The 26,576-nt window shown below is 48.5% G+C and overlaps 1 protein-coding gene across 2 annotated transcripts; it reads right to left on the minus strand.

The window, feature by feature from the left end:
- Positions 1–203: 203 nt before the first annotated feature.
- Positions 204–19,057, minus strand: LOC149341273 (arylsulfatase B-like). Of its 2 annotated transcripts, XM_089541948.1 has the most exons (10): positions 18,833–19,057; positions 13,850–14,009; positions 9,770–9,882; positions 7,556–7,666; positions 6,963–7,088; positions 5,611–5,737; positions 4,601–4,891; positions 3,041–3,179; positions 1,246–1,549; positions 204–635 (listed from the first exon to the last, which is right to left on the minus strand). In XM_089541948.1, exons 1-10 carry the CDS (start codon positions 18,935–18,937, stop codon positions 366–368), a joined length of 1,746 nt encoding a protein of 581 aa, XP_089398074.1. In that variant the 5' UTR covers positions 18,938–19,057; the 3' UTR covers positions 204–365. The 2 variants fall into 2 exon arrangements, with proteins under 2 accessions (XP_089398074.1, XP_089398075.1); XM_089541949.1 differs by lacking the exons at positions 13,850–14,009; positions 18,833–19,057 and adding an exon at positions 10,401–10,487.
- Positions 19,058–26,576: the final 7,519 nt, after the last annotated feature.

Consider the following 26,576-nt stretch of genomic DNA (forward strand, 5'->3'; position numbering starts at 1 on the left):
AATCCTTTTCCTTGTGCTCGTCGCGTCTGTGTTTGTGCTGCGCTGTCACTTAACGATGTAAGACTTGCACTCTAAACTTTAATACTGCTAATTGGAAGTAAAAAGGACGTAAAATGTCCTCTAGCGCACGCCCTTTTATAAAATGAGTGCGCTAGATTCTCCCTTTTTGCTCCTTTCAGCTTAGGGTGTACTTGCTCAGCGACGTGCCCTCTTGAACGGTAAAAGTATTTAGCGATCCGCCAATGCTCAGCCTTGAAAGAAGCACGGCTTCTTCCGTCGCTCTAAAAGCACAGGAGAAAGCCCACCGGAGACGTTGTGAACACTGTACACACGTGTACCTCTGCCGCCTATACCTCAGTTACAAGCTAAGATGCCAAGTGCCGGAGAGCATAAACTAAACATGAACTAAGCAGCAATGTTAAGAAAAAAGAGCCATAGAAGGGTTCTGCCGCCATGCTGGTCTCAACAGTTGGGCATAGTAGCGTGTTGTCGTCGTTGTTGCAGACTATGTCTTGCCTAGGTCCCCAGGTACAGTTGTTGTATTCCGGGTACGCCTCGGGGTTCGGGCTGCTTTGACCCGGTGGCACCGCTATGGAAGCTGCGGCATTTAGCTTTTTCATGATGCTTTCCACAAGCTGCAAGAACAAAGCAAATGATTAGTTAGTTAGTTAGTTAGTTAGTTAGTTAGTTAGTTAGTTAGTTAGTTAGTTAGTTAGTTAGTTAGTTAGTTAGTTAGTTAGTTAGGGCGGCAAGAGCGTTAAACGTTATAGGAACGAAACAGCTAGGGCGTGCGAGCTAGAATCGTGAAGACTTCCGATGGGTTAAGTAATTCTCTCTACACTTTTGCCGAGACTTCACAAGCTACCTGTAGCGAACAGAATAATTTTATGAGATTTTGCGCATCTGAACCTAACGTTAGTATATTTTGTTTTACTTCTTCAACAGGACGCGAAAAGATATGACTTAAGCCAGGGTGCCTTCTCCCTGTCTGCTTACCTCTGCGCACACGCTGCTCTCAACAAACAAAGCTAAGAGTGCCGCAGAAGCACAACGGAGAAACCATCCCAGCCTGCTTTACTGTGCTTCTTCCGTGGGGCATAGGAGCTTGCCAAATTTTACACTTTTCTTGCGCAGACCCCCTGGAATCTTAGGGTCTGCCACTAACTGCTGCCTTTCGGAACGATGCCGAATGCCCTCTCAACTTCCCTCTCCCTCCCACGTACTTCCCGGTTTGATGTCACTCACGTCGCTTCGTTCCGAGGCCAGGTTCCTCATCTCGCAGGGGTCATCGACGACGTCGAAGAGGTAGAGAGAGTCCGACGGTTTGAAGTTGCCCTGTTCGTCCTCTCTGCACGAAAGTGCGGCTCTTCGCCTCCATTCGGGGCTTGGCGCTCGGGTTGTGCTTGCAGAGTAGAGTTTCGCCAGCGTCTTCGCCGCCGCCGAGTCGGCCGTCAGTCGGTCGACGTCTATGTTCGAGGAGACGTTGCCGACGGGCTGGAACCGTTCGTTTTTCCAGCTTCCATTTCTTGGGCTGACCACCAGTTTGTACCTGACAACAAGAACCGTAGGCTACATGGTATTTTCCGCTTTTGAGTCTATATATAGACTGAACGTTGGCAGCTGGTTGTTCAGAACTAAGCTCTAATATATTTCTTTACGTTCCATTCTTTAGCACACGAAATACGAGTCTAATGCTACAACACATTGAATAACACTGATCCAAGTTTCGAGGAAAACGCGTTATAAATGTTCAGAAAAACAGAGAATATACCAGGTGTCCCAGCCAAATGTAACCAAGCTTTTAAAAAACACGGGGTGTCCTAGTCGTCTCAAACCAAATGAGGGTTGTTTAGAGTCGCGTGACCTAGTCTGGAGTATTTTTTTCGTTCTTCAAGGTTGACTAATTAGTCAAGCTTAATTAACTAATTTTTGAATTTGACTTGAGGAACAAAGTGTCAATGGAAAAGTTGTAGATCGCTTTGAGAAACAGCTTACTGAGACATTTGCGGCAAAGTAATATTTACGTAAAGTAGTTTTTTTACCGGCCTTTAACCATACCCCGCACAATAAGAAAAAGCTTCCGCATGACAACTGTGCCACTTCAACGTCCCAAGACGCGCCTTAAAGAATAAAATCCGTTTTTTCTGAAGTCCTCTCCTCGATGAGACTTTGGGTGCACATTGGGGCAGAGAAGTGAGCGAGCAGCTGGTCACGTGACAACTTTCTTTTAAGGACAATAAATGAAGCTACGTAAAGCGTAACTTGACGGAAACAGCACTACTAGCGGTTTTTCGAGGTGATTTAACACTTTTGCATTGACACTTTCTTCCTGAAGTCAATAATTAAAAAGTTAGCTAATTAAACTTAACTAATGATTTAACTTTGAAGAGCGAAAAAAATACTCAAGACTAGGCCACGCCACTATGAACAACCCTGAGTTGGTTTCACTGAACTAGGACACTTCGCCTTTTTTAAAAGTTTGGTTACATTTAGCTAGGACACCCGGTATATTCTGCCACAATTAATGTTGCATGTCCTGCCACACCTTGTTGACCATATTGAATTCAGCCTTAAATGAGCGCATAGGAAATGGTCTGCGAACTTCTGCCATGCTACAGCTCTCGCGGAACATTTGGTTCTCAACATGTGCGCAGCGCTGTGCAAAACGAGACAGGCAAAATGGCGAAAAATGCATGTGGTCGGCAGAAGGAGTATAGGCAGATGCATGGAACCTGACAGTGACAGATGAAAATGAATGTATACCATGAGTGAGCGCAGATGATTCCAGCAAGGTGTGTTGTTGGGCGGGTTGGTTGGGGTACATCTTGAGAAAAAACAGCGCTTGCAGACAAAGGACCAGAACAAGAAGCGCAGTTGTGTGTCCTTCTTGTTCTGGTCCTTTGTCTGCTAGCGCTGTTTTTTCTCATGATTCCAAGCATGAACCCTCTTCCTCAATTTTTCTTTTTTGTGCCACACTGCATCAGTAAAATTTTTTCGCAATTACGGTGACAGTCTTTCAAGAACGCCATGGGAAGCTAACCTGCCGCTCCTGTACGCGCCACTGCCGTCAGTCGGGTCGAAGCCATGCAACAGCTCCTGTCGTGCAGGCGGTTCGCCACGGGAGAGGGTCCCCCACTGGCTAACACCGTCGATGGGGCCCAGGTCTTCAATTCTTCCTCCTGAGAAGGGAGAACAAGGCAGTGGGCTTAATTGCGAAGCTCCCACGGGTGTTGTATGCGCTTCAGAGCCGGTCTATGTGGCAAAGAGATTGTTCGCTGGCGAAGGGAAAAACCTGGGACGGCGCTGTTTCCGCTCTTACCAAAGAAGGGCGAATTTACGAGTAGTGCTTACGAAAAAAAAGAACTGCAGGCGAAATCAACTGAATATATATAATCAGCTCGGGAACATAATGCAACGTTTGCCTACATCTTGGGTTAGGGGCACGCTCTGTCTACGTAAGCTGAAATTCCAGCGAGCTGCGGTAACTCACCGAGGTGTCTATTCGCCTCCACGGAAACGTCGACACCCCCGACGGGCATCAGAATGCCCTAGCCTCGGCTCTTAAGCTACACGTCTCTCTCCGCCTTCAAGATACCTCCGGAAAAGGCTTAAATGTCGACCATCGTTATTTTTGAGATGTATACACATTTTCTCTGAACTTTAGAGCATGGGAAGGGGAGAGGGTGGCTGCTTCTAAGTCTTACAGTAGAACTCTTGCAGAATCGATGGTAGTCCTAACGTTTGGAGGAGGGAAGACCAGAGTTCCTTTTACCTTTACGAAATTTAGAACGCTGGGGATGCACAACAAGCCCCAGGGGCGCAGCCCCAGGACTCTGAACTCTAAGCTTCTGACTTTTAAACTTTAAACTTTTTAAACTTTTAAACCTCTATAAACTTTTGACAAAGGGTGTGTATGTGTAATACAGTTCCGCCCCTTACTGCACGCTTGTTCTGATTTCCTGTGCCGTCATCATATATAGAGACAAGCGTTTCTTTGCAACGGCGCAAAAAGCCTCCGGTCTTCTGCTGTATTATTATATTCAGTAGGTCTGCATGACCATGCATATCTCTTCTGCACGCTCTGTCAAGTGACCGTTTTTTTTTTTTTCGCGCAGACCTCTAGCTTGCCATTTCTTTATCCCGATTTTCCCTGAACAAGACAGCGAACCAACCTTTAGTCAAGCTGGCCGCCCCTCTGCCTTATTTTCTCAAAGCTTTCATTCTGTTTCCTATCCAGCCGCGAGAACATCCTCTTTTTATGTGACTGCCATAGAATATCTTAGCTACATTTCAGCGCCGCCCTGCATCGATGGTCACTGCCTCGCTTGAAGAACCCCTGTAACATATACCGCTTACCAAAGCGTATACCGTAGTTTTCTGGTGACAGCAACAGAGTGAGCAATACTCGCCGTATGCTTTATCACTACCAATGGTTCTCTGTTTCTCGTCTCCTATTTTTCTGACTCATTCCTCTCAACAGCAATAAGGCAAGCAACCGGCACATTTCTTCAGCCAACTATACGTTCTTCTCATCGAGGCTTCTGTCTGAGTTGCTTTTTGTCTGGTATACCGCGCTAATACGGGTGGGTAGAGTGCGTACCGGCCGCCTGGTACAGAGTGGGCATCCAGTCAACCAAGTGCATGAGGTCCCATGAGACGCGGCCTTCCGCACCGCCGTGGCCCAGCAGCGGGGACCAGATGAACGCCGGAACGCGCACGCCGCCTTCCCAAAGCGACAGCTTGGAACCGCGCAGGGGCCAGCTGGAGCCCATCCCGATGGGGTCCGGCCCATTGTCGCTGCTGAAGATGATCACGGAATCCTTCAACATGCCTTTCTCGTACAGGGTCTCGACGACAGCGCCTGTCGCCTGGTCCATCGTGTCCAGCGTGGCTGCCGTCAAGAAAGAACGCCATCAATGGCCCCAGTCGCGTACCATATGCAGAACTAAGATGACACTTCTCATCTAAGCACAAAGGAAGCGCCTGTGTGACAGCATGTGTGGATCTAAAACCTGAGTGCATTTAGTTCGGGTTGCATGTATAAGGAATATGAAACAGTGATTTATATTTATGTTTCGGCCGACAACTTAATCTATTTTTCTTCTCCAATTTCTCTTAGTTTACACTGGAAATGCGTCCCGGGAATATTCCGGAGCGTCAGACCGGGAAATTTTAGCGGCCTATCACATAAGAAAAAAAAAAGGGGTGGAGACAGAGTGATGACTTCATAAACACTCTCAGTTCAGGGCGCCTTCAGGAGGGCTGAACCTCTTGCCAGTCGGAAAGCATCAGTGGCATGCACTTCTGAGTCTTCTCTTATTGCAAGATGGGTGCTACTCTGGTGAATGGTGAATGCAAACTGTCCTTCTGTGAAACCACATGGAGTTCATGCATGTGTTACACAGTGCTATCTACGAAGTCGGAGCAGTGGCAGCGATTGCATTGCAGTCCTGTGCCCCGAAGTGTTCGAATTTGCGGTGCCTGACTGTTTTCTTCAAAGCACCACCCTATCAAAACTCACTAATTATTTGTCTTTTTTCCTATCTGTGGCTTGCAATGCCATTGCTTTATGTTTAGCAGAGTACAGCCGTTGGCGCCAAGGTCTCTTACCTGCGTACCCCATTCGATTCGTGTCGCCAATGTACAGGAATTTCCGCAGGTTCTCTTCGGGTGGTTGGAAATAGCGCTGGCCGGTGCCGATGTGCGGGGCTTGCATGCTGAAGTATAGAAACAGTGGCTGCGCGTGCAGGAGCGCGCAAATACGCTGCTTAATTGCAGCTTGGGCCGAGAGGAAAGAACACTCCTCTCTCTCGAAGTGGCTCACTGCCTCGCCGTTGAATTTTTCTAACGCTGAAAGCTTGCAGGGTTCTCGGCGTATACCCCTCGATTCCACGTGGTTCTCGGTGAAAACCATGTACAGTTGCAGTACGCCGTTTTAGGCTTTTGTTGTTATCGCTAAATCGGCGTGTTGTATTATCTAACGGGGATACGGCCCATAAACTCGCCCCTCCGGGCGAATAATGATAAGGCCGCGCCTTGGCAGCGATTAACAAAGTACGCTTTTTAAAAATTAAACATAACTACAGTAGCGGGTGAGGGCGGGGTCAAATAGATTCGAACTTGTTCGCCTGGCGTGCTTCATAGAAGCTAATGAGACCGCGATATCAAGACGAAGGGCGAGGCAAGTCAGAAAGTGCTTTCCTTCGATGTGCGTTATCCTTATTGCGAAACATTCATTTCTGCCAGAGTATAACCACATCTTCTCGTGGTCCACAAGTTGGCTAATTTAACCTAAACCTATCGCAGATACGTACTCGGACGCTGTAAGAGCTTCCTTCTTAATGCAGTCGGTCGCAAAAGGTGAATAAATACGTGTAGGGCTACATTAATGAACAGAAGGTTGCTAGTCAGCCGGGAGCGTATTTAGTATCAGCATGCGAAATAGATGGAGCACATTCGAAAGCTCTCCCGTTCTCATATGCGGGCTAAGATTCGCACACAGACTGAAGCGTTGTTCGGCGCTTACAGCTTCGAGACTTATGCTGCTCCGACCCTTATACATGTTTTTTTTCTTTTTAGCAATCTTGCCTGAACACAGCGTACAATGTTTCTGTTACGGCTGCACATGTGGCTCAAGACATGCGTCCCAAGCCGCACGTGCAGTCTTTGTCAATAGTACGGAGCCCCAAAATTTTCTTTTTAAACCATGTAGTGGAGCTCTTGCAGCATCCATTGCTCGCATCATCGAGAGGTTTGGAACGCTGGCGACGCGTTACAAGCCATACAGCATGGCCCAAAAGCAAACTCCTTGCACTCTAAATTTCGACGAAGGCTGTACGCCAGCACAGCGCTGAGAGTCATTATGCACGATTGTTGCGTACCTAACCTGTAGAGCCGCATCACTGTCTCCTGGTAACTAAACTCCAGAGCTTTCTCCCTTTTAACGTATATCTTTCACTGACCTCAGAGGCATCGTGATCCCTGATGATCGTTTTAGCCCTGCTCAAGAAGATGTCCATGGAGTAGACACCGTAGGCATCTGTAAGCAGCTGCTCGTTGAGCCAGAAGTCGTAGCCGCACGATCCGTTCTGCATGTACCCAAGAAGGACAAACCGTTAAGCACGCCGAAAGGGCCCACTGTTGTGGAGGCGCAGTTTCATTTGGCGCGTAACTTTTCGGTGCACGATCTTCGTATGGTGCACGACCATTTCGGATGACAAGCGTTTAATGGGCTGGCATTTTGATGCCGGCAGGACTGTGCCTGGATTTAACAATTTCGTACATGTCATCAAATACGGAGCGATTGATATTATTATAACAAAGATATTCTATATTTTTTCCTATTTTTTTTTCCTTTTCCTTCTGCATTGCTCGAGCACGAATGACAGAAGTGTTATGCCAGCTCTTATGGACCCTACTGATGGGCTTCAACAGGCCAATTGTTCACCGCGACCTTGATTGAATGATTTATTGATTAGTTGACGAATTGATCAGTCGACCTTTGATAATTTGTCAAAGGACAGAGGCAGGAAACATGGTTGGGAGCTATACCTACGTAAGTGATTGTGTGTGTGACGTAGTCCTCGCCGTGGTTGAGATAACCGACATGACTGTCGAAACCTCGGTACGTAGGCGTGTGACTCCACGTCGAACATCCGATATGCCACTGGGAGAAAAAGAAAGAGAAAGGTACACATAATCTCCAATTACTTGCTCGTGTTTCGAGATGATAACGTGCATTCTGTAGGAACGGAATAGTCACTAAGGACTCCTCTGCAGCTGTCTGCGCCGAAAGATAACAAGCCGCCGCAGTAGCTCAATGGTTATGGTGTTCGGCTGCTGACCCGATAGCGGCGGATTCGATCCCGGCCGCGGAGGTCGCATTTCGACGGAGGCGAAATGCTGGATGTAGGTGTATACTAAGCGATGTCAGTGCACGTTAAGAACTCCAGGTGGTCGATATTACCCTAAGCCCTCCACTACCGTGTCCCTCATATAGCATGAGTCGTTTTGGGACGTTAAACCCCGTAAACCAGAACAAAACCTAAGGAAACAGCAAAGAACCAATTATGCGTCAGTGGATGTGCCATATAGTCACTCAACATGGAGACCACTAATTAATCATCCGCATGAACCACTGACTTCGCAACTCCTGAAATCGCGCTCGCCGCAAACGTGCTTCACTGCGGTACAGAAAGATGCAAACTTCTTAGAACGCGTGATGCCGCTTGCAATACGGGACATGCGGAGTTTCATTTTTAAGGATGGCAAGTATAGTTGGTTCATAAGAATTCTTAAGATCTCAACAGCGCGTAGACAGCGAAGGACGAAGAAAGACACACACAAGGCGCAGTGTGCGTGTTTATCTGTTTCATTGCCCCATCCGTCGTTTTCGCGCTGTTCGGGTCTAATAGTAAGTAGATATTTACTTCACGGAGGACGGTTTAATGCCTTTGTCAGATTACGAAACGACAGCACGGAAGTTTTTCGCTGGTCACGTGGCGAATGTGTGGATTGCAGGGAGACTGCTAGCAACGTCGCACCGGCGGACTTTTGAGCTTCGCTAAGAACTCTAGAGAACCGATAACAGGTGCGTGTGTCCTCTGAGCTTCCGATATTCGCGCGCTTTCGCACTACTCTCTAAACAGAGAGGAGTAAAAAGAGAGTAAAGTTGTCCTAGAGTGCGCTAGAGGACAGCTTACTTCCTTTTTTACACCCATATGGGTGTATTCGTGTTTAGGGTGTAGAAACGCTATAACGGTAGGGACCAACTCGACTAACTCAATGCACCGCATTACACTGTGGGCGAGATAATTTGCGAAACAAAAGGGCGCATAAATAGAAAACGAAAGAGAATTAATGCACGAATAGCTGCACAATACTGCTAGTGTTTTCCTGCTTCCTTCAAAAAAGTACAGTCTTTGTCAAAAGTAAGCAGGCTGCATGATTTGCTTCTAGCTCATACAGTGGAGCCCTTACAGCTTCCCTGAAGCTGAAATGGTCGTTAAAGGTAAGGGCTGGGGGTCTTCTTACCTTCCAACAACTTTTGATCTTTAGGAAAGTCACAAGGGCTCCACTACAGAAGCTAGAAGCAAACCATGCAGCCTGGTTACTTTTGACAAAGACTGTACGTCCGTTTTGCACTAGACGTGTTTCTTTAGCTCCTATAGTTCACCCGTGCATGGGGAGCACAACGCCATCGAGAATAGTGGTTCATGAGGCATGGGTGCAAACATTTAAATCTCTGACAGAGCAAGGCGGCTCACTTCAATGCTCTAAAATTACAATGGTCAAATTATTAGGTTGGTGATACACGAATATGATGAAAAACGATGCGTGTGTATGTCGCCTCTTCCTTTCTGCGTGCTGTATTATTTTTTATCATGGATTCAGTTCGATTCGATTCAATTGATTGCAATTAAATTGGATTTGATTCAGGTGATTGGACTCAGTGGGAATTCAATTTAAATCCCGATAATTAAATTAATTCCCTGAGTTCTTACTCCAATAAAATTGAATCTGCACAAAAACCGGCGCAGAGAGTTCCGCGAACAAAAAGAAATGGTTGATGCGGGCGCTAAATCAACTCGCAGGTTATAGGTGCTAGTAAAAAATCTGTTTGGTTAGGTAATTTGAGGCGCTTTAACGTCATTTCAAGCATCTCTTAGCAAGCATGTCTGCCTTTGCAGGCCGAATCACATCACAGGCGAATTTGAGCTGGACTACCTCGTTGAAACACGCAGTACCTCGTGCTCCAAATGAAACTCACCTTGCCCACGATGTGGCTCTTGTAACCAAGCTTTCTGAGATGCTGCGGCAGCAGAGTTACGTTGAGAGGTAGTCCACCAGGCGCTGATGGAAAGAACAGGTTCCCTTCCAAGCCTGCACCGCAAAATACACATACACGTTAACCGCCAGACGATGGTATTCATGCTCTGCTCGCTATCACTCGCATAAATTAACGGCCTCGTGAAGGAGCTCCTCGACTTCTTTCTCCTCCTCTGAATAGAGGCACAGTGAAGTCAGCTTTGCGGGCTTCCGAAAGAGATCCAGACAAGAATACCGCAGGTCTGGGTTAGAGGAGCAAAAATTACGCATTCTCATTGGCCAGCAGGTGAACACCCCCCAATCTTCATTACCATTGACGAAGAGGTGGTCATGTCATCCCGGAACACTGTATTCACAGAGCTGTTTGTTTGGAATGACTCACTGCTGATGCTACTAATGCGCCGTAACTCGAGGAAAAGCTTTCAAATATATCTGTCGCTGGACAATCTACATACGTTGTCGAAAGTCTGGAGCCCAGAGGGGTTTGTTTCTATGACGCGTAGTGGGCGTCTTCTATAGCGTCTGTGGACGTTATAACTTTCGAGGTGAGGGAGAATCAGAGCTCCTCTTACCGTCATGAAACTTGGAACGCTGGGGAGGCATGACGAGACACGTGGCGTGGCCCGGGTGAAGGCTGCTCTGGGCTCTGAACTGTTGACGAACGGTGTTCTCCTGTTACCATGAACGAAATCATTTCGTGGGAGGCTGCCCAGCTAGCACGCGATTTAGGCCCTTGTGGGTCACATGCGGGAAGCTGCGACTGGTGGAACCACTCCAATATTGGCGCCCCACGGTGGCTCAGTTAGGGCGCTCGGCTACTGAGCCGGAGTTTACGGGTTCGATCACGGCCGCGGCGGCCGCATTTCGACGGAGGTGAAACGCAAAGACGCCCGTATGCTGTGCGATGTCAGTGCACGTTAAAGGTCCTCAGGCGGTCGAAATTATTCCGGAGCCCTCCACTACGGCACCTCATTCTCTCTTTCTTCTTTCACTATCACCTTCCTCTCTTCCCTTACGGTGCGGTTCGGGTGTCCACCGAAATGCGAGACAATTACTGAGCAATTTCGTTTCCTCAAAAAACGAATTTTGAGTTTTTCCCTGCGGCGAACGTGTGGGCGTGCACTAACTGGGCGTGTAAGGTATAGGTAGTGTACGCGGGGTCATCGGAGCGCGACTGGGAAGCGAAGCGTCTCCTTTCTTGGAACCCGGCCGCTCGCGAACGCGCCTGGAAGTACGGGTGTCCCCCGCCCCGCGGTACTGATTTACGCGCGTGCTGGCACGAATGTATATTTGTGTTTCTTTTTATTTTATTTTGTGGCGGAGAGAATGTTCTACTCCGCACGTGCTGGCACGACCGTGCGTTTGTGTTTGTGGAAAGGGCGTTTTGCCCTACGGAAGCTGGAGGGCTGGCCAGGCTCTCGATAAACCAATCACGTGAACATTGTAACATGATTGGAAGCCACCAAATATGGGCCGGGCCTTTAGGTCTTTAAAACCGGGCTCAGGAGCCGGAATAAGGGTTCTGCGCTAAGGTGAGATGCTATATGCATCTTCGGCTATGCCGAGTAGGGGCCTCCCCTAGTGTTAGCCAGTCCCACCTTTTTGTTGTTGTGTATCTCTTTGCCGTCTCGAGTGCCTAAACTTATGTAAATTGCTGTACAAAAATTTCAAGTATTCGCCTAACCCCTGCATCTCAAAATCACCACAAGACCGTCTCTGGCGGGGCACCTCTGGTGCAAGGAAAGAGAACCTGTGAACTTTACTGGGCGTATCCTTGTCTATCCTGCATCGGTCCCACAACGGCATTGGAAGGGTGAATCGGGTACACATTCCCGCATGCGAACTACATCAGCCCCCTTTCCGCTTCGTGAGGGCAGCTAGATGTTGGCCCCGTGGTGGAAAAATCTGGGAGAACGGAAATTGAGCAGCCGTCGAAATGCCAAAGCTGGTCTTTACATCTGCCTGTCATCGCTGAACAAGCCGGTTTTCTTGCATCTTTCCATGTAGAAATTGTACATATTAGCTATCCTGTGTTATGCAGTCGCAAAAAGCTGATTTTCATGCTGACAATCATGCTAAACACGCAAAACAACCACGGCGCATGTAGTAAACACCAAGCACAACAATAAGGACGCATTAAACTATGTGTGGAACCCATTATGCGGCTCACGCGGACTGTCAACACAAGAGCCGGTGGGGGACCGATTCCTGTGACTGCGAACACTGGTCTTCTGACGTCACACTTACTCGGAAACTGCAGGTGCGCTTCCCATATCGGCCGAGCAGGGGACAGGTTAATAGAATATACATGGACTGCCTACGTTGACCTCACATGGGCCCCACAAGGGAAAGTAGACTGCTTACATTCGCCCAATCCTAGATAAGCACAGGATGCTGCGCCCCTAGAGGCCTGAAGTTGACAGTTAGAGCTGTGGCAGCCCAACTGTTACACAAGATGGCACCGCTTGGGGAACATGGGTGCGCACCTGCGTTGGACTTGTCCTTGTATATCCCGCATTCATCGTCATCATCATCATCAGCCTGACTACACTCACTGCGGGGCAAAGGACTCTCCCATGTCTTTCCAATTAACCCTGCCCTTTGCCAGCTGCGGCCGCCCTATCCCCGCGAACTCCTTAATCTCATCCGTCCATCTAACTTTCTGCCGCCCCCTGCTACGCTTGCCTTCTCTTGGAATCCACTCCGTTACCCTTAAGGACCAGCGGTTATCTTGCCTTCGCATTACATGCCCTGCCTATAAGCCCACTTCTTCCTCTTGATTTCAACTAGGACGTCATTAACTCGCGTTTGTTCTCTAGCTCACCCGCTCCGCCCGCTTCCGATCTCTTAACGTGACGCCTATCATTTTTCTTTACATAGCTCGCTGCGTTGTCCTTAACTTAGGCTGAACCCTTTTCGTTAGCCTCCACGTTTCTGTCCCTTTGGTGGGTACCGGTAAGATACAGCTGTTGTACACTTTTCTCTTGAGGGATATTGGTAAACTGCCATTCACGATCTGTGAGAACCTGCCATATGCGCTCCACATCATTCTTATTCTTCTAGTTATTTCCCTCTCATGATCCGGATCAGCGGACCTGCCCTAAGTATCCGAAGGGTGAACTGGGCCCACATCCAACCTGCATCAGCCTTCTTTGGGCTTTGGCAGTCAAATGATCTCTTGTAATCTACGAATGCTATATATAGGGTATTCTTATGGTGAACGATGACCGCAAGCACTTGAAAACCCACTAAAAAGAGACAAGCACAAGGACAAGCTCCTCTCCTTGTGCTTGTCTTCTCTTTCTTTGTGTATTGTCTTATGTTTGCGCTCGTCGTGTTCCATAAGACTATCATGCACCAACCAGCCCCAACCGAATTTTTATATGTAGGGGTTGCTTACACTCTGCACATTTCTCTACCACCTCAATTACTGTGTGAATATGATCTATTGCCGAGCAGCCTTTACGACAGCCTGCCCCATCATTTTGCCGATTGAAATCTAAGGTTGTCCAGATAATATTCAAGATTACCTTCGTCTATACCTTTTATGTAATGGACAGTCAGCTTATCGGTCTGTAATTTTTCAAGTTCTAGACGTATTCATGTTGCTGATCGCATTACCTTTCTTGTCTCTTAGCGCATACATCTGATTTTTGCCCATGCCTTTTAGGCTACCTCCGCTCTTTAGAGCACGCTCGATCCTCTCCTTATTATACTTCCTTATGTCGGTTACCTTGTGCTTACTGATTAACTTTGATAACTTTGCCAGTTCTGTCTGTGAGGTTAGAGGCTTTCAAGCTTTGACGTTTTTTAGTCAGATCTTTCGTCTCCTGAGAAAGCTTGCCGGTATCCTGTGTGCTATATGAGTGAAATACGCGTATTCTTCTTCCGTCTGAAATCGTGCATAACCACCCGTCTTTGGCTGGATGTGCGGCCGGAATTTACAAGTTACGTTGTCATAGTAATTCACAGAGAGATAGGATTCGCGTTGTGCGGCAAGCTTGCCGCTATGTGGGCGCACCGAAGCGAAGTGGATACAGCCCCGTGAGCAAGGCGGCCCTGGACGGCGTGCACACGGACTGCGCGTAGTGGTTGTTGAGCACCACCCCGTCGGCGGCCAGGGCGTCCAGGTTGGGCGTCGGGATCTGGGGGGACCCGTGGAAGCTGGTGTCGGCCCAGCCCTGCGCGTGTGCCAAGAAGCCCACTTTTGTAACAGCACTTCATCAGTCCTGGACGAGCTTGTATCGTGTGGTTCGCGCGGATTTCCCTCGTCTCTGCATCAGTCCAGACTTTAACACCTCGGCAGTTATTCGTTGACGTATACCCTCGCTGTAGGTTGGAGCTGACGATCTTGCCCCGAAATCATGGTTTAGCAATACTACAATACTATGTTTAGGCAAGCGTCGCAAACTGTGCATCACGATGCCATCGTATATCCCACTGATCAGAGTGAAACTGAGTGACCGGATCAAGTTTGCTACTCACCCTTCCCTATCAAAGGCCCCGAGTTAAGTGCAGGGCTGGTTGTAGCGCCATGACAAAATACTTAACCCCTTTCTCGGCTTATGCATGTAGCCGCTCCGGGGGCAAGTTATTTACACACGGAAGCATTATTTTGGTTTGTTGTCACACCTACCATTATAGCACCGCTGTGTGTGTTCGTGTCTCCTATTCTCGGTCAAGTCTTTTGCGCTGTTTTCGTTGAAATGGTTCATGATTTATGGGGTTTAACGTTCCAAAGCGACTCAGGCTATGAGAGAAGCCGTAGTGAAGGGCTCCGGAAATTTCAACCATCTTTTCGTTGAAATGTGCATCCCTTCGTCGCAAGGGGCAACCACACAGAAAGCCTTGATAAGAACTGCAAATTGTAAAGCTCAATTGGTAGAGCGACTGCTCCGGTGAAGAGGTGGTCCCGGGTTCGAACCCCGGACCAAGACGAATTTTTCTTTAACTGCGAATTTCTGAGAAAGCTGTGTAGCATACCCTTTGTAGCCGTATGGCTGCACTTGGGTGGATGTCAATGAGTAATTACTTCCTTATTACAAACCAAATCATTGTCGAAAGGAGACGCTGATAAAACGATGCCGGAACTATAAACGACGCGTAAAGGGGATATCGAAAAATCAACCTTTTGGCATGCAGTTGCAAGAGAGGAGCTTTACTTTCTCAGTTTATAAAGCGGGTGTTTCAGGAAACACTTTCAGAAATTCCTGAAAATATTGGGTTCAATATAGTAAAAAAATAGGTGTAGGATCACACTCTCTGCCCCGGCGAACACAATATGCTGCAAAACCCCTCTAATTATCCAGGTAATTAACAAAACCTCACTAATTGACTTTAAATTATCGTAGCTGGGTGGTTAGCCTCAACTGGGAGCTGCCGCGGTGGCTCAGTGGTTATGGCGCTCGGCTGCTGACCCGAAAGACGCGGGTTCTATCCCTGCCATGGCGGTCGAATTTCGACGCAGGCGAAATTCTAGAGGCCCGTGTACTGTGCGATGTGAGTGCACGTTGAAGAGCCCCAGGTGGTCGAAATTTCCGGTGCCCTTCACTACGGCGTCCCTCGTAACCTGAGTCGCTTTGGGACATAAAGCCCGAATGAACCAAACCAAACCTCAATTGGGAGTTTGATGTCCTGAATAAGGCGACGTCGTATCAGTTTTTGAAACGAAGAAAAACTCAATTTCTAGAGCCGTGCAGTCCGAAGAAATCCGACGCTTTTTCCGACACGCGACCGAAACTGAGCGCACGAGGAGCGCCGCAAGTATGCCATAAGCGAAGCGTCCGCTGGTGACCTGTCGTAATGAATGCAGCGCCCAATCCGAAGCGTGTGCGCTAACTTTCCCCGTTAGAGAGCATCGGCGCTCAGCTTAGACCGCGGCCGGCGTTATCGACTGCTTCGCCGCTCGGAGTAAGGAAAATTATAGTCATCGTCAGTTACGGGAACGTCAATTTTGAGAGCCCCGATGGGCGCATCTGCAGGCGTTTTGTGTGCGTGCGTGGTGCGTGCGTGCGTGTGTGCGTGTGTGTGTGTGTGTGTGTGTGTGTGTGTGCTCGTGCGTGCGTGCGCGCGCGCGCGCGCGCGCGTGTGTGTGTGTGTGTGTGTGTGTGTGTGTGTGTGTGTGTGTGTGTGTGTGTGTGTGTGTGTGTGTGTGTGTGTGTGTGTGCGCGTGCGTGCGTGAATTGTGGGAATGGCCGCGCCAGCGCGACCCCAATACTTGACTGCCGAGAAGGTGAATATTGTGATCGCTTATGTGAGAGCGCAAATAGACGCGGAGCTGGCATCCAGACTGTATGCTGCCCAAAATCCTGGTCGTCGTGTGCTGACTCGTCCAATGTAGTACGTATCGACATTTAATCGATTTAAGTCTACTGGATCAGTTCATGCTCAGAAAATGAAGAGACCAGGGAGCCTCAACCGACGATTTTGAGATTGATGTCCTCGCGTACGTTTCTGTCAGGCCAGAAGCAAGTGTCAGGGAAATCACCAACGTGTACGGAGTCAGCTCGGCATAAGTTTGGAGGTCACTGTCAAGACACAGCTATCACCCCTGTCATGTGTGTCTTCACCAGGAACTGACACCGGATGACTTTCAGAAACTGCTCGATTTTTGCAACTGGTGCCTAATTAAATGTGATCAAGACCCGCAATTCCTGCACAGAGTGCTTTGGACAGACGAGGCCAAATTTTGCAGGGACTCCAATGTCAACTTGCACAATGCGCATTATTGGTGCGACAAGAACTCACATTGGCTACGCCAGCACAAGCACCTACTAAGATGGTCAGCAAATTTTTGGTGGGGCGTTTATGACGGTCATATTGTCGGTCTTACTTCATCGACGGAAACCTCACTGGGAATAAGTGCACAGTCTGCGTCCTAAAAGGCGCCGTCTCTAAATTTGTCTCAGATCTACCGCTGGCCGGGTTGAAAAAAATGTGGTTTCAGCATGATGGAGCCCCGCCACATTTTTTTTCGTCCCGCGGTGCAGTTCCTGGAGAGCACCTTTCCCAACCAATGGATTGGGTGGGGGGCGTAAGGGGAGGGGAAACAACAGCGTGACCTCCAAGATCGCCCGATTTGTCACCACTGGATACTTTACTCTGGGGATCCGTTAAGAACGGAGTTTTCATTACGGAGCCAGCGAACCTCGAAGACCTGAAGAAGCGTATCAAGATATCAGTTGAAAAGGTTCCCCGAGAGATGCTCATTTAAGCTGTGAATTCCATCAAAGACCGCATTTGGACGGCAAGCATTTTGAACACGTGATGTGAAAATGGCTTCTTTTTATCCCATATACTAATTCTTTCCTGGAGTGTCCAAGTGTGGCTACAACCAACTAAATCCATAAGAGGTACAAATTTCATTCTTTCCTATTTGTTATAGTACTAGAAAGTGCTAAACTTCTGCGGTCAACGTTTCCTGGTTAAGTACTAGCACTTCTTACAGCACGGGACGTCTCTGATCCAGCACACGGCAAACGTATTGCCGGTACGGAGTACCTTAGTGCTGCTGCCGCGGTGGCTCAGTGGTTATGGTGCTCGGCTGCTGACCCGAAAGACGCGGGTTCGATCCCGGCCGCGGCGGTGAATTTCTTTGGAGGAGAAATTCTAGAGGCCCGTGTGCTGTGCGATGTGCAGTGCACGTTAAAGAACCCCAGGTGGTCGAAATTTCCGCAGCCCTCCACTACGGCGTCTCTCATAGCCTTAGTCACTTTGGGACGTTAAACCCCATAAAACCAAACCAAACCTTGGTGCTAAAATTGCAATATTTTCAGTTAGAATATTTTCATCTACGAAGTCATTCTCATTTACTGTAGCAGTCAAACCGATACCGCATAAAAGAAATAGACGCTTGACAGAAATAATACATTGCACGTCGATATAGCGGCACTGTTTAACTTCAAGCAGTAATCTGCACACTGTCAGAGAAGAGTACCTTTTTTCCCTTTCACGAAGCTAGTGACAAAAAAAAAAGATTAAAATACTTTCCGAAGTTAACAGACAGGCAGGGCTCCAAGAGTGCTTATCAGTGTTCCCAAAAGCGACGGCCGTATTTCCCTTACTCCGAGCGACGAATCAGTCGATAATGCAGGCCGCGGTCTAAGCTGAGCGCCGTGTTTCGATGAAAGTTAGCACACGCGTTTCGAATTGGCCGCTGCATTCATCACGGCACGTCAGCAGCGGACGCTTCGCTTACGCCATACTTCCGGCGCTCCTCGTGCGCTCAGTTTCGGTCGCGTGCGGGAAAAAGCGCCGGATTGATTCGCGCTGCAGGGCTCAATAAATTGAGTTTTTCTTCGTTTTAAAAGCTGATAAGACATCGTCTTGTTCACTGCATCAAACTTCCAGTTGGGACTAACCATCCAACTAAGACAATTAGAAAGTTAATTAGTGGTTTTTCATTAATTACCTGCATAATTAGAGGGGTTGTGCAGCATATTGTGTCCGCCGGGGCAGAGAGTGCGATCCTACACCTATTTTTTTTTGCTATATTGAACCCAATATTTTCAATAACTTTTGAAAGTGTTCGCTTAAACACCCGGTATATACGGCCGTGTTCCTAAGCAGGGCGTGTTAGTGAAAAACACTATGACATCATAGCCGGGGTCTGTTGTCGCTATATGCAAGACAGGGAAACAATAGCGCCTAAATACAGTGTAAAGACATCCAGCCCGCTGTTCCCAAGACAACAGCAGACGTAAGAGGTGCTCTTAGGTTTAAAGAGAGCCCTAGTTTTTCTGAATTTTAGAGTGGAAGCCAGAAAAAGGAGATCACATGACTAGCTGATGAGAGTGAATGGTCTCAGAAATATAGATGTTAGGAGCTATACATGCCATGTACAGGTAAGAAGGGTTTTTCGACACAATCACTCTGCAAAAACATCCTGCTCTTGAGCTTCAGGGAAATTTCAAAATGTACGCCACGCTGTACGCTTATTGCTGTCCGCATAGTCTGTTTCAAGAGCAGCCACATTGCACGTTACTGCCTAAGGGAGGAAGCTTACCATGTCATCAGCGAGTATGAAAATGATGTGCGGCTTCCCTTTGCTCGAACCCGTCGCAGCCGGCGTCGCGGCCGCCATGATCAGCATGAAGAGCGCAGGCACCATACTTGGAGAGAAAGTAGAAAACAGCGGCGTGATGCGACGATGCGACGATAATGCGACGATGCACTTCTGGAGAGCGGCGCAACTGCACAGGTCTCGACACTATAGAGTGGGTCGTTCAGATGGCGCTCGTATGCAGTGCGGCACGTGCGGCAGGGTTCGCAACTAGGACGGGGATCATTTACTTTTGTCCCCGACAGTACTTGGCCCTTAGCGTGACGCAGCTTCGGCATCACGTGCACAGAGATCCTTGTGAAATTATCCTAAGGTGACGGGTCCAATAACAACGCTTTGAAAGTCCTGTTTAAGTATGTATGTGAGTGCGCGAGAGATTTATGTAGATGCGTTTCCTTTCCACTTTTTCGCCCTCATCTGGAGTAGCCTGACAGATCATAGACTGCAGGGTAAACATCTTCACAGGGGTGTTTCACGTAACTTGAACCAAGGATCTTAAGAAAGCATTAAACCGCAGCCCGCTGAAACCAGTGATAGCTATCATGTGGCGCTCCTCCGAATATTTTTTATTGCGCTTAATTGGTTAATTAACTAAGATGAATTATGCAAATTTTCAAGTATTCATTTTAGTACCAAGACCGTTAGGTTAGGTTGTAGAGCAGGTTTATAAACAACCGATCTAATTTATTGTAGCATCGTATCTCCTACGGGGTCCTTTTTTCCGGCATCTAAAGAAAGCCTGCGAAATATGAAAAAAATACCATGTGATTACGCTCGTGCGCTACCTAATTGCAGCGCTCTCAACGGCGTTTCGAGCCAAATGCGACTCCATGAAAGGCACCCTCAGCACCAAGGCGGCGTGGAGTCTTCTTAAATGTTTGATAGAGCCCTCTAAGTCTCGCGGGGATCAGCAACGTAACCTCACGAGAGCCCTACACGGCTTCGCGGGCACGGACCAGCAGCTAGTTGAAGCCCTCGTGAGCAAGTACCTCTGTACAGTGAAAGACAACGAGCCAGTACGGGACTATGAGGGTATGGACAATCCGGACCTGGACAGAGAGTTCGAAGTCGAGGAAATACAGGCGGCGCTTATGGCCATGAGGCGGGGCACGGCGCCAGGGAACGACAGGGTGACGGTGGGATTGCTTGTCAATCTCAATCAGCAAGCGCTTGAACATCTCACGCAGTACATCAACGAATGCTGGAAAAGTGGACAGTTACCCAAGGCATGGAAGACGGCTGATGTCAGCTTTATTCCCAAGCCTGGAAAGGAGGTGAACATCAATAACCTCAGGCCCATCTCGCTTACGTCGTGCGCCGGGAAACTGATGGAGAAGGCGGTACACATGCGACTTTCTACGTATATAGAAGACCACAATATTATACCTCACACAATGTTTGGGTTTAGGGCACACTTGTCAACCCAGAACGTGTTACTGCAGCTGAAGATGGAGGTTATCGATCCCCCGCGCAAACGAAACAGTAGGGCCATACTAGCATTACTTCTGAAGGGGGCTTTCGACAACGTGAAACATTCCAAGATCCTGGACAATCTACAGGGTACTCACTGCGGAAAGCGTACCTTTAATTACATCAAGGCTTTCTTGCAAGATAGGCAAGCGCACATCAGGATTGGCGACACGAGGTCCGAGGCGATACCCATGGGCACCAGGGGGACGCCTCAGGGAGCAGTCCTTTCTCCACTGCTCTTCAACGTTGCCCTCATGCATCTGCCGGAACAACTTAATGCCATAAGGGGAATCCGCCACGCCCTATACGCGGATGACATAACCATATGGACAACGGAGGGAAACATGGGACAGATGGAGGAGGCCCTCCAAGAGGCTGCCAGTACGGTTGAAAAGTATGCTGAAGAATGCGGACTGCGCTGTTCCCCGGACAAGTCGGAGCTCGTCGTCCTGCGAGGGAAGGGGGATACTGCATCGCTGGAAATCTCGGTCCATGATACATCTATTCCCGAGGTGGAAACAATACGGATTTTGGGGCTGCTCATTAACAACAAGGGTGTGAACGCAGCAGCGATCACCAAGCTCCGAACGGTGTGCGAACAAGTCATCCGTATGATATCTCGGATCACAAGCAAGAAAAACGGCATGCAAGAACAGGATACCCTTAGACTAATACAGGCCTTTGTCATCTGCAGGATAGTGTACGTGGCCCCGTACCTTCGTTTGAGGAAGACCGATCTAAACCACCTGGACGTTATCATTCGAACGGCTTATAAGAAGGCACTCGGCCTACCCATGAAAGCATCTACGGAGCGTCTACTAAAACTAGGGGTACACAACACGGCTGATGAATTGATTAGCGCCCATCTTACAAGCCAGGTAGTGCGACTGGCCACAACTACGACCGGCCGCAGGGTCTTAGAAGATTTAAACATTAGCTTTCCGCAGCAAGTGGCTGGGAGACAAGATATACCTAAAGAGTGGAAGAGCAAATTCCTTACGCTTCCGCTTCCCAAAAACATGCACCCGGAGCACCATCATGCTAGACGAGTGGCGAGGAGCAAGAAGATGAACGAGTGCTATTCAACAAAAGAAGGAGCCTTCTTCGTGGACGCTGCGGGTCCTGTACAAGGAATATTAACAATCTCAGTGGTGCACCAAATGCAAGTCGTGGACGGGCTTTCAGTTCGTAACGGGGATACACAGGCTATGGAGGAAGTAGCGATAGCCCTAGCCGCAACGCACTCCGAATCTAAATACATAGTTACAGATTCCCAGGCGGCTTATAGAAACTATATGCGTGGCAGAATCACGCCGCTAGCCTGCAAAATTCTTAGTCAATGTAGGACTTCAGCTGAACGGAAGGAATTAATATGGGTACCAGGTCACCAGGGAGTTGAAGGAAACGAGCGCGCACACGCTTCGGCCCGAGCTTTTCTTCCCCGGCATCCTTCTACGTCCTCCCTTCCTGATTCTGGCTCCCCCTCTCCGCTAACGACATATTCAGAAATATTGCAACATTTGCGCCTTGAAAGGCAGACACTCCCGAGGCCCGCTAAGGGTCTCAGTAAATCAGAGGAATGTCACCTTCGCAGGCTACAAACTATGTCTTTCAATAACCCAGCTACGCTTCACGCCATTGAGCCCGAGTCCTTTTCGGCACAGTGCAAATTTTGTGGCCAGAAGGCAAACTTGTACCACATGGTATGGGCTTGTCAGAAAAATGACAACATTGAGATCATAAATCAGCCAACGCGGGAGGGCTGGGAGGCGGCCCTGTCCAGCTCGGACCTCGAGGAACAACGAGCCCTCGTCGCCAGAGCACGGGCAGCGGCTTTCACCAACGGCGTCCCGGACTAGGGACCCGATCAGCCTTCCCTTCAACCAAGGCTTTAATAAACGTTTTCATCATCATCGAGCAAACGGAGCGTGCCCGCTGACCGTGGCAAAGTGAACGGCCGCCGCGCCGCTGCGGAAAGTGCTGACGCACTGTGAAGCCGCTGCTCGTTCTGTGCATAGGCGTGTGCACTAAGGTAGAAATTGGAGAAAAATCTTAGCGGATTTAAGTGCACAGTATCCTGCTTGTTATTATTGTAAGAGGGGGTTCTGGCTCAGCTGAATCTGCAACACGCTGAGTTTGCAAAACGCAACAGCGGTCCAGCCAAGCGTTCGGGCTGCAAACTAGTTTCACACCACAGCGTCGTCGTCTTCTTCTTCACCACAGTTCGCCACAATAGGGGGCGTGGCTACTACACTACATTATTATTAAAAGTGCAGTGCTCTTTGCATCGACGAGCGGTCCATGAGGTTGCTAATGGCGCTCCTGCTACGACTGTTTACATCCTACTAAAGGCCGATTCACACGACGATCCGTTCGCCCGCGGCCCGCGCATCACGTGTTCATACGCCACTGAAAACTGGCCTGTGATCCCATGACGTCAAGCGGATGCGACGGACCAAAAGAGCAGACGACGCGCTGGGTGCACCACAGTGGCCAGATTAGTTTAAAGCGTTTGTAAAGGCTTGTCGAACCAGTTTTTCCTCCCCACTCATGACTGGGATTGAACAGAAGGAAAACTTATTGAACCGCAGAGGAAGTCCTGCAGAGTGGGTGCGGCCCTTTGTCCAATTCCTCAGTGGCTTCAGCCGTCTTGCTAGCCTGCAGTTGCCAGAGCTAGCGCACGCATCATCGCGGGCCGCCGCTAATTCCCGTGAGGTGAGAGGTACACTTGCCGTCAAAAGTAAATGGAAGGCGACTTTGTCAAAAAAACATTAATTTCTTTAAATCTAAAGCATAATGGTTCATGCTTGTTGGTGCACAGTGCAATTCGCACAATCACAACTAGGCTGCGCATATGTATTCAAGGATGCATGAATTGGAGGGCCAATGATTAAATTTTTTCGTGAATATTGCCTTCCATTTAATTTTGACGGCATCTGTACCTGAGCTTCCTTGCTTGACCAGTCCGCGGGCCGACAGCGCCTCTCAATGTGGTGACGCATGAGCACGTCGTGCGCGGGCCGCGGGCGAACGGACCGCCGTGTGAATCGGCCTTAACTGCTGCTGCATATATGTAACCAGTCGACTGACAGCTGCCCAGCACGAATCCAACGCTGCAGAAGCTACAGTAAAAAATTTCTGTACAACCATTCATAGAATACGCCTAATGTGAAAACGCATCGACCGGGCAGCTTGGCACTGTACAACATGAGACCAAAGAAAACTCATCACTGAGCTATTTGCGCTTTCGCTCTGCCTTTCGCTGGTGTCCTGCATTACAAAAAACACGTAAGGAAACTCCTGGGTATGGCAGTGCAGGTTTTGTTCTTATCACCATTCATATTAACCCGGAAAAAAAAAATACATCATCCCAAATGACCTTAGTGCATTTTCACTCAGTGTACTGTCCGAACAGCGAATTTCCATAGGCATAAAGACATTCAGAATGTTTGACCTCTGCGAGAAGTATCCACAGTTTACTTATTTATAGTAGAAATAAAAATATTTAGCCCTCGAAAGAACGAGGCCATGCGTAATTTTCATAAGACATCCACTCAGCCGTTTCCTACTGAAACCTTGTTATTCGCTAAGAAAAATAAATATCAAATAACCTTTTACCTATACGATTATTTATGTCAACGACACTGCGTTGAAAAACTAAGCATACCTTTGGGCCCCGCTGTGGTGGCTGAGTGGTATACGGCGCTCGGCTGCTGACCCGAAAGACACAGGCTCGATTCCGGCCGCAGCGGCCGAATTTCGATGGAGGCAAAATTCTAGAGGCCCGTGTACTGTGCGATGTCAGAGCACGTTAAAGAACCCCAGGTGGTCGAAATTTCCGGAGCCCTTCACTGCGGCGTCCCTCATAGCCTGAGTTGCTTTGGGACGTTAAACCCTAATAAACCAATAAACATACCTTTGGCTCTGAGAGCCCTCCAGCATCTTGCTTATTCCAGATTTGTTCGCGGGCCGAAGCAGCGCCACTTTTTGCCAGTTAGAGCAAAGCTGTAGCGACTGCCAGCCCGGCCATATCCGCCCTCGCTCGGAAACGGGCAGCTGCCAATTGGCTGAGATCATTCTTTTATGTGGGTTTTGACTGAAGCGTTTCCGTCCTGTACGCCAAGGACGCCGCTAAAAGAAGTGCACTTGACGGGCTCGTCGACCAGCTGATGCAGCACGGGGCAGCAGTGCGCGGATAGCACTGCAGAGCAAGGAAGGATACAACTGCTGGAAACGTGGCGGATTGCGGAGTGCAACAACCTCTCTCTCTCACACACGCACAGCCACGCACACGCACGCGAACATATCAGATAAGCGTAACCTTTATCAGAGCTCAACCTTAGTCTAATATCGTCGCCAGACGTGCCGATGACCCAGAAAAGCAAAACCATGAGCGAATCAGGCTAAACACATGCTTCGCATGTCTACTCGGCTTAACTACGTTGAAACCCTTCCATTTTGAATCATAGTTCACCTTTTACTCAGCGTCCCTTTAAAATCATTCAAGTGTTCGAAATTTATATGGAGCACTCTACTGCGACCCGCCCTTTCTCTATCTGTTCTTTCCTCTTGTCTCCTTTCATCCCTTCTCTATCGCGTGGTGCAGCCGTCCACCCAGGGTGCGACATTTACTGCGCCTTTCCTTTCCTCGTACCCTACAAAACCCACAGAAGGTACCTTGCTTTTATTTTCCCATTTGTTCCCATTTTTCTTCATTGCTGCATACTTGCACTTGTGCAGGCAAACTTTCAATACTGTCACAGGGGGGGGGGGGGGGGGGGGTTACAGCGAGTGGGGATCTCTTCCTGTTTTCCGGATGACGAAGCGAGCAAAAATGCGTTCGTACATAGCGAGAAGAACTACGACTAGCGTTCGCTCGGAATCACCACTATCGCCAAAATAACTTGTCAGCGCCGACGATCAGCTCTAAGGCCTGCGACTTTGTGACGTTTGGGATTGTGACGTTGTAAATGATATAACGTTTGGAATTGCAATCGTTTGATAAGTGTTAGCTGCCGAGCTATGAAAAAGTAATTACTTTTCGCCGTCTTTTTTTCCATCTCTTGAAAGGAGGGAAAGGGAAGAAATGAGTTTGTCAACTTACCAACTCGCCCAAATGTCCGCCTTGTCAACTGGGTTTCGCTGTGCAGCTTGTCTCTCTTTCTTTCTCTCTTTTTTTCGCATTCCACCTGTTCGTTGTTTCAAGCACACATAAACGCAGGTAGAGGCTACGACTGTGCATCAGGTCCGGAGATGCCGTCCCACATTTCTGTTCGGTCGGTATCCACACATGCTCGCTACTTTCTCTCATTTTCTTTTTCGTAAACTTGTTGTCCTTTGTGCCTGCTGGCAGCATGGAGTTTTTTTTTTTTTTTTGTTAACTCATTGTTCACTGAAGCCATCGTACGTCAACTGGAGTAATATGATTCAGTCGCTTAGCAGCGAAGCGCTCGCTACGGCGTTAGAGTCATCGTATCGGCTCGACAAAAACATATTGTTCGTAAATTCCACAAATACTGTCGTCTGAAACGGAACTACATGAATGGCGTTGGAAATCTTCCACTGAAAGAAAAAAAAAGAGGTGCCTATATTTGTATTTTTAATTTTCTGGTCCTCCGTGACACTAAACAAGTCACGGGTGGTTCAGTGGCGAATTATCGTGCGTCAGCGCGGCTAGCTAGTACTGGTTTTGCAAGGTTTATCTTGACTTTCTATGGTTTTACTTGATTTGAACTGGTTTACCTTGATTTATATATTATATGATGTAAGTTTGCGTGATATTGCATCATTCTGGACTTGTTCTGCGGTAGAATTTGTTATTCTCTACAGTCATAGACACCTGAGAGTCCTCATACCACTCCTTGAGAAGTGGTGCAGCGGTTAAGTGACACACCAGTGCCCTGCGATGGCAGCTGCTACCACCGGTGGGGCTTGTGAGACTCAAGTTGCTCTTTCCGAGGAACCTTCACAACTTCACCAGCGCTGCGACGAGGAACGAAGACAGAGAAGGAAGGAGAGGGACAAGCGCTTGTCCCTCTTCCAGGTCGCGCACGGACCAGACAGACAAATGGACAACGGCTTTTCAACGGAGTGGAAGCCAGCGCCCTAGACCGTGCCCACGCTAAAACCCGAAATTGACGCGATTCGACCACAACTTATGCTACTTAAGTGGCTTTCACGGGTATCGTATTACCGGTGCGTGTGTAACGTGCGTCAA

This window comes from Amblyomma mixtum, chromosome 5, assembly GCF_055824585.1.
Source record: "Amblyomma mixtum isolate Tamu chromosome 5, ASM5582458v1, whole genome shotgun sequence".
In the NCBI taxonomy this organism is placed as follows: domain Eukaryota; kingdom Metazoa; phylum Arthropoda; class Arachnida; order Ixodida; family Ixodidae; genus Amblyomma; species Amblyomma mixtum.

What these genes read in the sequence shown, in the direction of transcription:
- LOC149341273 (XM_089541948.1), bottom strand. Translation starts at nt 18,937, where the DNA reads ATGGTGCCTGCGCTCTTCATGCTGATCATGGCGGCCGCGACGCCGGCT. An exon ending in TCACACACACAATCACTTAC is followed by an intron (nt 7,089 to 7,555) that starts GTAGGTATAGCT and finishes GGGTACATGCAG; the next exon opens with AACGGATCGTGCGGCTACGA. An exon ending in GGCGCGTACAGGAGCGGCAG is followed by an intron (nt 1,550 to 3,040) that starts GTTAGCTTCCCA and finishes TCTTGTTGTCAG; the next exon opens with GTACAAACTGGTGGTCAGCC.